The sequence below is a fragment of the Leptodactylus fuscus genome, chromosome 7, assembly GCF_031893055.1.
Source record: "Leptodactylus fuscus isolate aLepFus1 chromosome 7, aLepFus1.hap2, whole genome shotgun sequence".
In the NCBI taxonomy this organism is placed as follows: domain Eukaryota; kingdom Metazoa; phylum Chordata; class Amphibia; order Anura; family Leptodactylidae; genus Leptodactylus; species Leptodactylus fuscus.
In genome coordinates, this window is record NC_134271.1 from 90814568 (window position 1) to 90827830 (window position 13263).

At 43.0% G+C, this 13263-nt stretch overlaps 1 protein-coding gene across 2 annotated transcripts in view; it reads right to left on the reverse strand.

Moving 5' to 3' along the window:
- TECPR2 (tectonin beta-propeller repeat containing 2) overlaps positions 1 to 13263 on the reverse strand; it is a 68304-nt gene that overhangs the window by 42212 nt on the left and 12829 nt on the right. Inside the window, exons 2-8 of one of the 2 annotated variants that reach the window (XM_075282482.1) lie at positions 8688 to 8765; positions 7520 to 7799; positions 3836 to 3964; positions 3399 to 3530; positions 3159 to 3316; positions 1775 to 2087; positions 989 to 1118 (exon numbers count right to left, since the gene is read on the reverse strand). In XM_075282482.1, coding sequence (XP_075138583.1) covers positions 989 to 1118; positions 1775 to 2087; positions 3159 to 3316; positions 3399 to 3530; positions 3836 to 3964; positions 7520 to 7738 — 1081 coding nt within the window. In that variant the 5' untranslated portion in view covers positions 7739 to 7799; positions 8688 to 8765. The remainder of the gene's footprint in view (positions 1 to 988; positions 1119 to 1774; positions 2088 to 3158; positions 3317 to 3398; positions 3531 to 3835; positions 3965 to 7519; positions 7800 to 8687; positions 8766 to 13263) is intronic. The other variant, XM_075282483.1, reaches the window with a different exon arrangement.

Below are 13263 nucleotides of genomic sequence, written 5' to 3' on the forward strand. Positions count from 1 at the left end.
GAAGTACATTGCAAGTATAGTCCCTTCATTTGCATTATTGATATATGAATAAAATAAAATATGTATTTATGCATTAATCTATACTTTTTCAGAAGACCTCACTTTTTCTCATCCTGTGAAGTACAGAGGGTAGTCGGGACATTAGTGCTTAGCGACTTTTCCAACTGATTTTTATTAATTGCCTATACTCAGTATAGGTCATCAATAAGAAGTCAGTGAGAGTCAATTACCAGATCCCAGCTGATCAACTGTTTGGAGGGGCCTCAGTGCTCTAACATGGCTTACATAACATGCAGACGGTCAGGCAATGTAATTACAGCTTTATCCCTTTGACTTTGTTGCACTGAACACCATAGCCCCCTCAAACAGCTGATCAACGAGGGTCCTGGCTGTCAGAGTTCCACCCATCTCTTGTTGATTTGGATAGAGTTGGAAAACACCTTCAAGGCAAACTTCAAGTATGCCTTAATGGACAAATGTAGGAACGTAGCCCTGCAGAATATGCTGCTGTATACAAGCTAGCTATTCCTCTTAGCCAGTTATCCCAAAATAATTCACATGGTGGTAACTTTGAACTGCATATAATGAGTTTTCAGTCTATGGGTATGTTCACACAGAGGTTTTTAGAGTGGATTTTGACGCAGAATCCGCCCATTGACTTCAATGGGAGCCACTAGTTTCTTTTTTCCACTAGCTAGTAGCAGAAAAAAGAAGCGAGCTGCCCTATCTTGCCGCGGATTCCGTGGCTGATTCAGCCGTGGCACAAGGCTCCCTCCTGATTAGGCCCATTCTTTGGGCCTGATCCGGAGCAGAATGCCACAACTGGATGCTGGTGCTCTGCATCGACATCCTGTCGTGGCTAGCCACGTAGAAGTATTCACACGCGGAATGCAAACTCCACTGTGTGAACATACCCTAAGAAGGAAAACAAATTGCAGAACCTTCATTTATACAGTTCACACAGAAAATAATCCAAGTCCACACTCACCAGATACAGCTCCTTCTGGCATGTCTGAAATTCTAATGATCTCTCGGTCACCTTTCAGGAAAAATATTTCATTGTTGACACAGGAGACAGATACAATATCGCCAGCACTTTCAAGAACTCCAATAACAGCCTAGAACAAACAAATTAAATAACTTACTAGCATGAAAGAAAAAAACAAAAAACAAAAAACACAACAACAAAAAAACAAAACAAAACACTAGCTTCCCCCCCTCCCCTCAATATAATCATTTAGAAATCTGCCTGAGACACAACTGCATACCAAGTTTTGAAGCAATCTGACATTTCTGGGTACATTACTTCTTTTGTTAGTGCCTCTATATATGCCTTATGACTGTGTAGATTATTACCCTGAATGCAAACAATTTTCAATAGCAGAGAAAAAAAAATAAAAATCTCACATTGTGAGAACTATATCCGTATCACAATTTTTCCAAATTAAATGGAATAAATGAAAAGATGGAATAAAATGAAAATATGAAAACATCCACTGGGCAGGGTATAAAACCAGGACAAGCTAGTAAATGCCATCAAGTAAATCCAACCCCTGTGAACCCTACTGATCCTGATGTAGCACTGTAGCTACGGTTTTTCCCTGCATGGCAACATCCTGACCATCTGTGCAGGAAATAGAAGTACCACTGTTGCTCCTTCATTCTCAGGTTCAGTGAAGCCCCACAGATCAAGTCACCATCTTTCATAAAGTGAAGCCTACCCTAACAATATGCAATATCACTATCAGCTTGTACCAGTCCAAGGTATATATACCTGATTGATAGTGTCTATGAGATAGATGCTGTACTCATCCCAGCTCAGAACCCATCCATCATGTAGAAAACAGGTCACCAGGCCAAGATGTTTCTCAAACATTGTATAGTTTGCTTGGTTTGTGGTTTCTAATCGAGGATAGAGCTCAAAAGATTCAAGTCCACGAGCCAATACATCCTTAAAAATGAAAGTTGACTGAACAGATCCATGGGCGTCAGCCTTCCAGAGGCGCAGTCCGGGCCGAGATGCGAACAATGTAAGGTCACTTTGCTTGCAGAGGCTGGGTATAAAACATGCCCCATATTTTCCATTACTGAAAGATAAAGAGGACATTATCAGACATGTGAAGAAAAATAAATAAAAAATAAAATTATGGTTTCAAACTGTCATGTCACAATGACAAATTATTGACTATCAATTGTCATGTATACTTTACGATAAAAAAATATGTGTAGCGGGAAAAGTTTGTTCATTTGGCATCTTCCAGTCTGGAACTTCTAATAATCAAGCACTCTGGCCCTGTTGCGCAGGCAGATGTCAAGAAGAGGAGGAGCCGGCCCAGATTACGTGACGTTCCAAGCCCAGAAGAACGGGACAGGAAGACAGGCAAGCACAATGGGTGGGGGGGGGGGGTTAGTATTGGTGACATTCGGTTTCCAGAAATGGAACATCATCAGAAAATATGCCTTGAGCAGTCACATGACCGCCCTGGCAATCTAAGTAAATCTACATTTTCAGTAAAGCAAGTTAGAAGGTGGAGGGGGAGTCGGAGTGTTTAGCTTAGTGTAGAAGGATGAATTTATCCCAGACAACCCCTAATTACCAGGTAATTGTATTACTTTTTTATTTTCTCTTACTCTCTATATCTTCATATCACTTGTCCATTGCTACAAGCAAAAAAACAAAAAAAAAAAAAAACATCATATGCATTGTTTTTTCTTCTTCTCTTCCTGGACCTACAATAAGTGTGTATATTTATGGTACTTTATGAAGGTTATGTGGATTATATTATTAAAAATCAAAAACAGATTTATTTTTTTTTTTATTTTCACAATACCTTTTAAAATTTTATTTTATATTTACGCATGCCAGTATATGGCGCCTGTGCACAGAAATATGTAAAGGCACCCGTTTGGGCATACTACTAGTATACCCTCACAGACAATTACAAAAGGTACCTTTACCTGGAACTCTCCATAGCAAACCCATCCCAGACGATCATGTCACTAATGGAGCAACCAGGCTTGATCATGGCACTAAGAGTCTTAACCATGACGATCAGAATTTTCTGAGATACTAGCAGCCAGGGATCATACAGGCACTGATACAATAGTATGTCAAAGCTGCTAGAACAAGGGAAGGGGTTAATGTAGAAATGGCTTACGATTTTCTAGGCTGATTTCCAACTTGCTTAATAGACTTTTCTTCAGTGTAGAACAGCAGACATCGCTGAGTGGTCGATACCAGCAGAACTTTGTGGCTGTAATCCAGCTGGACTATCGGAGACAATTCCTCAAGTACAAGGCAGGAATTACATGTACCCTAAGTGAACAGGAAGAGTCAACAGTAGAATCAACAACATTTACAGAATAAGAAGGGAGTAGTATAAATGGTCTTAATTTACCTTATCAAAATCCAAATTAGACTGGATAATTTTTCCTCTCTCGTCACCAGAAAATAATTTCATCCCATTGGGGCTCCAGGCCAGGGATGTGATGCTGCTTTTGTGACTGCCAAGCACATCAAACCTCCGTAACTGCAACAAAAAGATCAATTATTATTTACTGCTCCCACATGTTATGTTTCATAATCCCTGACAAATATAATTATGCCCAAGTAGAATGGAAGAATTGTAGTACATTATAATTGGATGTATATGGGCAAGATTGGAGGCAATCAAATATGCACCCACAATATTGATATCTAAGCCCTCAGTCTCTGAAGTTACATATAGACATATCATGCCACAGCGCAGATATATAACTGCAATTCTTACTATATCCCAATAATGAGGGCAGATAATGATAAAATGTAATTCCTGTGATGTTTTCACATTCACACCTGTTTGTTTCGTCCAGGGAGAGGGGACACCAGCTGGAAAACAGCCACCCTCCCGGAAACCGTGCCCACCGCAACCAGGTCATCAAAGCAGCTCAGTAGCTTAGTGACAGATATAGACTCAGTCTTCCCCTGGAATGAAAAAGAGCAAAATCATGAAACATAATGTAAAGATTTACTACAACTAAGCTACAATAATAATACAGACCATAAGTTCACACGTGAAAAAAGCCTAGCTGATTTTGTCACTGATTTTTCAGCGTTGCTTTTTTTGGACATTGTTTTTTGCATTGGACACTGTTTTTGACACGGTTTTTCAGTCGCTGTTTTTTTGAAGCTTTTTTTTTTTGCACTACAAAAAAGTACATGATAAAAAACCGCTAGCGGTTTCAGTCGCTGTTTTTGCCAAAACAGCTGCAAAAACAAGCGAACAAAAACGGCTAGCGGTTTTTTCAGGGCCCCATAGACTCCAATTCATTTTTTCAGACGTTAAACGCCTGAAGAAAGGTCATGTCGCTTCTTTTTCTGCTAGCAAAAAAAAAAAGCCAGCAATAAAAAAAAGCTAGCAGAAAAAAAAAAAGCTAGCAATTCACATAGGGCTACATTTTATGGAGGCTGATTTGGCTGCGAAATCAGCTGTCAAAATCAGCGTCCATGTCCCCGGGTGAACTAGCCCACACCCAAAACGTGGGTCTGAATCTGTACCAAGGCCATCTGGGTCCTGCAGACCTGCCTACACATGCACTGAAGGAGAGCACTACTGCTGAGGCGGAGCACACAATGTCCTACAGCTAGCCAGGGTGAGGACATGGACATGGAATTTCAAAACCCTGAAATGGTAAATAGAAGTGAACTTATTGCAAGGGTCTAGCCTGCGGTCTGAATTGATTCAATGGGTTTAGCTGGGGGTCTGGGATTTTAATTTAGTGGTATCATTTTCCCCACTAATAAATAGTCTCTGAGGTTGGTGTTCCGCTTGCTCCTTCACCTGACCACAGAAAGAGGTAAACGGAGCTTAACTAAAATTGGCCGAGGCCCCTGTGAGCTAAAATGTATGGAAGCCCTGATTGCTGTAAATTGTATTTTTGGCTTCACCCTCACACAGAAGTGTTACAAGGAGATTGACACATGTAGACAAGAGATGGAAACAGCTGAACTCAATGACTAAGTGACCATCAACAGCTCTCCATAGCCTACAAAAGGTTGTTGCAAAATACTGCTCCCTCCACAGAAAAAGAACACTCTGGAGACTAAGGAATTTGGTCAGGAATCAGGACTCCACCTCAAAATCAGCCTACAAAAAAAAAAAAAATAAACTTTTTTTGGAAGCCAATTTTGAGGCGGATTCCTGACCCAAAAACTCAGTATGAACTCAGCCTAATAAAACAGGACCATTCAACAACACATGGGCATTTCAATTGGGTGGAAAGCAATGATCAGAGAAAGCAAAATATATGCTGGCACTACTTCAGGGCCCACTGGGATCCATGCCTGCCAATTGTTTACAGCTGTTACTACTAGTGGTGAAAAACTCATTATCTGCCAAGACTGTTCTATTAGTAAGTGGATGATCGTATTAAACATCTCAGAAACAACCCTGGATGAACGCTCTAATGAATGGGGCTAATGGTAAGAGCTAAGTGCTTTGCTTTAATAATGCAATAAGGTAACGGGTGCCCTAAGAGCCATGATACCATAGGCGGGTCAGATGGGACAGGAGAGTGATTACCCTGCTCCTTAGAGGTTCCATAGCAAGTATTAAAATGCATTACTGTTGTGGTGGGGGTAGAAGTCATCCCAGCGACAATCTGACCTCATTTACCTATCTCTGAACTATGTGCTATAACCAGCTAAAATTTATTATGTGTTTTAGATGCACTTTGCACCTTCAACAGCTTTAAGGCGTCTAAACAATGTAGTGTGACTAACAGGAGTCAAAGTATATGCTAAATTCATCATTTTTTAATCTTAAAACCAAAAGCAGACAAGGACTTGTCCAGGTTATTGGAAAAAAAAAAATAATAAAGGCACAAAATGTGTTAAAATAACAAACTTACCTGGCAAAATACTTTGGTGGTACCCATCATTATTGCAGGTATTGTCCTGTAATAATGATGTGCTATATATGTGCGAATGACAGCTGAAGCTGGCTGTATAGCACAATACTGCTGTGGTCAGTGACTGGCTGCGGTCATCACATGCACGGCACTGATAGACAACAAAACCAGCACTAACTACGTGAGTGACAAATACCAGGTAGATACAGGTACAATTTATTTTGAGATGCCTTTAGAAACAGTTTTAAAGGGGTGTTCTAACTGCTGACATTGATGATAATTTGACCAACAGATTTTGAGTCAACTAACCCATGTAAGGTAAGGGGTCTAGTAATGGGACAATCAACTATCACATCGATATGCTATAAGGCTACGGCTACATGGCGACATTTGTTGTGCAATTTAAAAATCGCACTAAAGTCATGTGATAAAATGCAATGCATGTCTATGGCGTTGCTTACTGCTATGTGACTATTGCCCAAAATCCAACCTTGTTCAACTTTATGTCGCATGCGACATTGACAAATTCAAATACTCTCTTTCTAAAATTTGCTTTCATTTTTGCTTACTGTTCAGATTATTGCATGTATACTTGTGCAGCTTACGCTGGGTTCACACCAGCACCTGAACTCCGTTTTCAGATTTACTTGTATGTGTGGAAGCCAATATTAACCCTTCAAAGACTGGGCCAAATCTGTCATGCCGAGTCCGGCCGTGAGCGCTTTATGTGCTCTGTGGCGAAACCACTTTTTTTAAACCGGACACAGAGTACTGCATGTCCGACTCTGTGTCCAGTTAAAAAAAAATGGTTTCGCCGCAGAGCACATAAAACGCTCACCGGAGCACACGGCCGGAGACTTTTCAAGCCCATTCAAGTGAATGGGATTGAAACATGCCGGCAGGTTTCCGTCTCCTGCCCCTGTTTTGTGCAGGAAATGGAAACCTGCACAATGGAGTACGGGCGGAGATCTGAATGAGCCCTTAGTCAGTTAATTTCAATCTTTAAGGCTAAGGCCCCACGGGATGACTCTCATCAATAAAGTTCGGGGGGGATAAAAAACGCAGTGGCAACGCATCACGGTTCTTCCCGCAGTACTTTAATTAGAAAGTTTGCAGAGTTTTCCTCCGTGGCCTGTTACAATTATATCTATGGGAAAACCGCCAGCGTTTCTGTAGATATAATCGACATGCTGCAATTTCCGAAACTGTGCCGGTTTTGGAAATCACAGCATGTCCTCGCCACCATTTTTAATGCAAAGTGGGCATGGGATTCACACGAATCCCATTCACTTTGCAGTTACTGTAAAATGCCACGATTTTTCCCACGGTGTTTCTGACCTGTGGGGCTCCTGCCTAAAGTACATAGAACCCCCAAAAACCTAGCAATCACAGACGCATGCATATCTCAGCAAAATTACAATGTGCAACATCTTGTTGTATTAAAATAGCGCAATTTTGTAATTGTGAGCCATATAGCCTTAGCCTAAATGTGAACTGTCCGAATACCCATTTACATTAATCTGATGGGATGAGCCACCACTATCTGACAAATATAAAGCGACATCACAGACTAGAGAGACATGACTAATCCCATAGATTTGGCATAGTTTTATAGACAACAATTACTTACTTCTAAGTTATACTTCTTCATCTGATTGGTGTGTCGGCAATACAGATATAACATCCCAATGCTGCTACCAATTGCAATGTAGTCGCCATTGACATCAATAGCCGTGAGATAGACAACAAGAGATCGGAAACCCTTTTGGATTTTAGCTGGGATAGCATTGAGAATGGAGTACAAGGGGCAAAACTCCTTAAACGTCAAAGTTCCTGGTAGAGCAGCCATTGCTTTCTGTCTTTATGGAAACATACGAGTAAATCAATCCATCATCGATGTAGGGAGGAACCTGGAAACCAAAGGAAAAGTAAAACTCAAGAACTTGCTAACAGAAAAATCACATACAAAAAAATAAATAAATAAATAGAAAAAACAAACAAAAGAAAAACTAAGGGCTTGTTCACATCTGCGCCCGGTCTCCGTTCATACAGGTTTCCGTTTCCTGCACAAAACTGAGCAGGAGACAGAAACGTGCAGGACTCTTTCATACCCATTTATTTGAATGGGTTTGAAAGATGTCCGGCCATGAGCGCCGGTGAGCGTATTATGTTCTCCGCCGCAAAACCGTTTTTTTTTTTTTTTTTTTAAACCGGACACAGAGTCGGACATGCAGTACTCTGTGTCTGGTTTAAAAAATAAACTGTTTTGCGGCGGAGAACATAAAATGCTCACCTCTGCAGAAGACGGAAAGCTCAGAACGGAGTCCGGCCGCTAGTGTGAACCCAGCGTCATGCGTTCATAAGATTTACTTGTACCTGTGAGATGGAAGCACAGCCAACATTAAAAGACCTTTAAAGACTGGGCCAATTTTAATTTTTGTATATCTGTTTTTTTGCTCCCCACCTTCCAAGAATCACAATTTTTTTTTTCCCTCCGCACCAGAGTGTCACATAAGGGTAAGTAAGGGTAAGTTTACACGGGGTTTTTTGGTCAGGATTTTGAGGCCGTATCCACCTCAAAAACCTGACCAAAAAGACGGCTCCCATTGAAATCAGAAGCGAGATGCTCATTCTTTCAGGCGGATTCACCTTGCGACATCCGCCTGAAGACACTCCCTCCCGACTAGGCCCATTCATTTGGGCCTAATCCGGTTGCACCGGCATCCAGTTGCAGCTACCCGTATTTTGGACCGGAATCTGAGGCGGCCTCTGGTCCCAAAAACGCTGTGTGAACTTACCCTAATAACTTATTGTTTGCAGGACAAATTGTACTTTGTAATGGCACCATTCAACATCTTGTACAGTGTACTGGGAAGCTGGAAAAAAAATTCAGAATGAGGTGAAATTGGGGAGAAAAAAAACAAAACACATTTGTGCCAATTTCATGTGGGTTTAATGTTCACAGTGTTCACTGTGTGGCAAAAATGACATGACACGTTACCTGTATTCTATGGTTCTGTACGATCACGGTGATACCAAATTTATATAGCATTTGTAATGTTTTGATACCTTTTAAGAAATGAAAAACTTGGTGTAGCCATGTTCTGATAGCTGTAACTTCTTCGTATTTACAAGTATGGAGCTGGATATGGTGTCTTTTTATGCGAGACAAGATGACATTTCTATTGATGCCAGTTGATCTGACAGTTTTATAACATTTTAGTCATTTTTTTAGGAGGCAAAGTGTTGAAACCCCCCCCCCCCCCCACCTTATGGCCATTAGATTTTTCCCCCCCCGCTACGCCATTCACCATATGGGATAAATATTTTAATAGTTCAGGCATCTTTGAGTGGGGATAGTTAAAGTGTTTGTTTATTTTTGTTTATTATTTTTTCTAAGTGATCTATGGATAGGGGGCGATTTAAAACTGTTGTTTTCTTAGAAGTTTTTTTTTTTTTTTTTAATTATACTTTTAAAAACTTTTTGTTTTTCTGATCAGACCCCCCTAGGCACATTGAACCCTAGGAGGTCTGATATATTGCAGTGAATAGTAAAATCCATTCATTTCTATTACATGCTGCGTATAAACACTGCTGTATTCATGGTCAACCCCTCTGACATCAAAATGGGGTTTCCCTGCTCAAACACCATGCAGAATCTTCCCTTGTGGCTGAAGCCACCCATTTGGTAACTGTGATGAGACAAACGCTTGGGATTTAGTCACACTACCATATTCTGTTTGGAAAACACAAACCACTGTGTGAATAAGGGCTCGTTCATATCTGCGCCCGATCTCCGTTCATACAGGTTTCTGTTTCCTGCACAAAACTGAGCAGCAGATGGAAACCTGAAGGACTCCTTCATACCCATTCATTTGAATGGGCTTGAAAAGTGTCCGGCCATGAGCGCCAGTGAGCGTTTTATGCTCTCCGCTGCGAAACAGTTTTTTTTTTTTTTTTTAAATCGGACACAGAGTTGGACACGCAGTACTCTGTGTCCGGTTTTAAAAAAAAACGGTTTCGCGGCGGAGAGCATAAAACGCTCACCGGCGCACACGGCCGGATCCGGTCTGACAGCTTTCCGTCTTCTGCATGCACAAGACGGAAAGCTCAGAATGGACTCCGGGCACTAGTGTGAACCTAGCATAAAGCCTTCCACATTTGCTGCAGCTGTTCAATGTACTTACGGTACTTGAATGTAGTTTTTACCCTTATTACTATTGTTTTTGCACTTTCAAATCCTGTTTTTGACGTTTTTGCACATATTTAAATCAAGTCTCCAGAGCCATTTATTTTCTATGCTGGGGATTTTTTGAGTTCATAAAACCACAAGTCAGAGAAAAATTCCACTAAACATGTGTTGTTTTTCTGTCTAGTCTCCCGCATGTGTATTAAAAGTATTGTCAATGTGTCCTAGCTATGATACAGGGTACCTGCACATAGCACTGTAACATACATAGACCTGTAAATCCAATAATCCTCCCTAGAGATGAGCGAACACTAAAATGTTCGAGGTTCGAAATTCGATTCGAACAGCCGCTCAATGTTCGTGTGTTCGAACGGGTTTCGAACCCCATTATAGTCTATGGGGAACAGATACTCGTTAAGGGGGAAACCCAAATCCGTGTCTGGAGGGTCACCAAGTCCACTATGACACCCCAGGAAATGATGCCAACACCTCTGGAATGACACTGGGACAGCAGGGGAAGCATGTCTGGGGGCATCTAACACACCAAAGACCCTCTATTACCCCAACATCACAGCCTAACAACTACACACTTTACACACTCAATACCACCTCTCTGACAGTAGGAAAACACCTTGAAACATGTGTATTTGGCACTTGAAGTGAGGAGAGCTTGTCACCAGCAGTGAATTTGGCCCTTGTAGTAAGTTGAGGTTGGCACCAACATTTGTTTTGAAAATCAGGGTGGATTGAGCCTCTAACCAGCAGAGTTTGGGCAAATTCATGGTGGAGGGAGCCTCTAAAAACCCCAGTTTGGACCAATTCATGGTGGAGGGAGACTCTAAAAACCCCAGTTTGGACCAATTCATGGTGGAGGGAGACTCTAAAAACCCCAGTTTGGACCAATTCATGGTGGAGGGAGCCTCTAAAAACCCCAGTTTGGACCAATTCATGGTGGAGGGAGCCTCTAACCAGCCCAGTTTGGACCAATTAATGGTGGAGGGAGCCTCTAAACAGCCAAGTTTTGGGAAATTCATGGTGGAGGGAGCCTCTAACCAGCCCAGTTTGGACCAATTCATGGTGGAGGGAGCCTCTAAACAGCCCAGTTTGGGCAAATTCATGGTGGAGGGAGCCTCTAACCAGCCCAGTTTGGACCAATTAATGGTGGAGGGAGCCTCTAAACAGCCCAGTTTGGACCAATTAATGGTGGAGGGAGCCTCTAACCAGCCCAGTTTGGACCAATTAATGGTGGAGGGAGCCTCTAACCAGCCCAGTTTGGACCAATTAATGGTGGAGGGAGCCTCTAACCAGCCCAGTTTGGACCAATTAATGGTGGAGGGAGCCTCTAAACAGCCAAGTTTTGGGAAATTCATGGTGGAGGGAGCCTCTAACCAGCCCAGTTTGGACCAATTCATGGTGGAGGGAGCCTCTAAACAGCCCAGTTTGGGCAAATTCATGGTGGAGGGAGCCTCTAAAAAACCCAGTTTGGACCAATTCATGGTGGAGGGAGCCTCTAATTAGCCCAGTTTGGACCAATTAATTGTGGAGGGAGCCTCTAACCAGCCCAGTTTGGACCAATTAATGGTGGAGGGAGCCTCTAACCACCCCAGTTTGGGCAAATTCATGGTGGAGGGAGCCTCTAACCAGCCCAGTTTGGACCAATTAATGGTGGAGGGAGCCTCTAACCAGCCCAGTTTGGACCAATTAATGGTGGAGGGAGCCTCTAACCACCCCAGTTTGGACCAATTCATGGTGGAGGGAGCCTCTAACCAGCCCAGTTTGGACCAATTCATGGTGGAGGGAGCCTCTAAACAGCCAAGTTTTGGGAAATTCATGGTGGAGGGAGCCTCTAACCAGCCCAGTTTGGACCAATTCATGGTGGAGGGAGCCTCTAAACAGCCCAGTTTGGGCAAATTCATGGTGGAGGGAGCCTCTAACCAGCCCAGTTTGGACCAATTAATGGTGGAGGGAGCCTCTAAACAGCCAAGTTTTGGGAAATTCATGGTGGAGGGAGCCTCTAACCAGCCCAGTTTGGACCAATTCATGGTGGAGGGAGCCTCTAAACAGCCAAGTTTTGGGAAATTCATGGTGGAGAGAGCCTCTAAAAAACCCAGTTTGGACCAATTCATGGTGGAGGGAGCCTCTAATTAGCCCAGTTTGGACCAATTAATTGTGGAGGGAGCCTCTAACCAGCCCAGTTTGGACCAATTAATGGTGGAGGGAGCCTCTAACCACCCCAGTTTGGGCAAATTCATGGTGGAGGGAGCCTCTAACCAGCCCAGTTTGGACCAATTAATGGTGGAGGGAGCCTCTAAACAGCCAAGTTTTGGGAAATTCATGGTGGAGGGAGCCTCTAACCAGCCCAGTTTGGACCAATTCATGGTGGAGGGAGCCTCTAAACAGCCCAGTTTGGGCAAATTCATGGTGGAGGGAGCCTCTAACCAGCCCAGTTTGGACCAATTAATGGTGGAGGGAGCCTCTAAACAGCCAAGTTTTGGGAAATTCATGGTGGAGGGAGCCTCTAACCAGCCCAGTTTGGACCAATTAATGGTGGAGGGAGCCTCTAACCAGCCCAGTTTGGACCAATTAATGGTGGAGGGAGCCTCTAACCAGCCCAGTTTGGACCAATTAATGGTGGAGGGAGCCTCTAACCACCCCAGTTTGGACCAATTCATGGTGGAGGGAGCCTCTAACCAGCCCAGTTTGGACCAATTAATGGTGGAGGGAGCCTCTAAACAGCCAAGTTTTGGGAAATTCATGGTGGAGGGAGCCTCTAACCAGCCCAGTTTGGACCAATTCATGGTGGAGGGAGCCTCTAAACAGCCCAGTTTGGGCAAATTCATGGTGGAGGGAGCCTCTAACCAGCCCAGTTTGGACCAATTAATGGTGGAGGGAGCCTCTAAACAGCCAAGTTTTGGGAAATTCATGGTGGAGGGAGCCTCTAACCAGCCCAGTTTGGACCAATTCATGGTGGAGGGAGCCTCTAAACAGCCAAGTTTTGGGAAATTCATGGTGGAGGGAGCCTCTAAAAAACCCAGTTTGGACCAATTCATGGTGGAGGGAGCCTCTAATTAGCCCAGTTTGGACCAATTAATTGTGGAGGGAGCCTCTAACCAGCCCAGTTTGGACCAATTAATGGTGGAGGGAGCCTCTAACCACCCCAGTTTGGGCAAATTCATGGTGGAGGG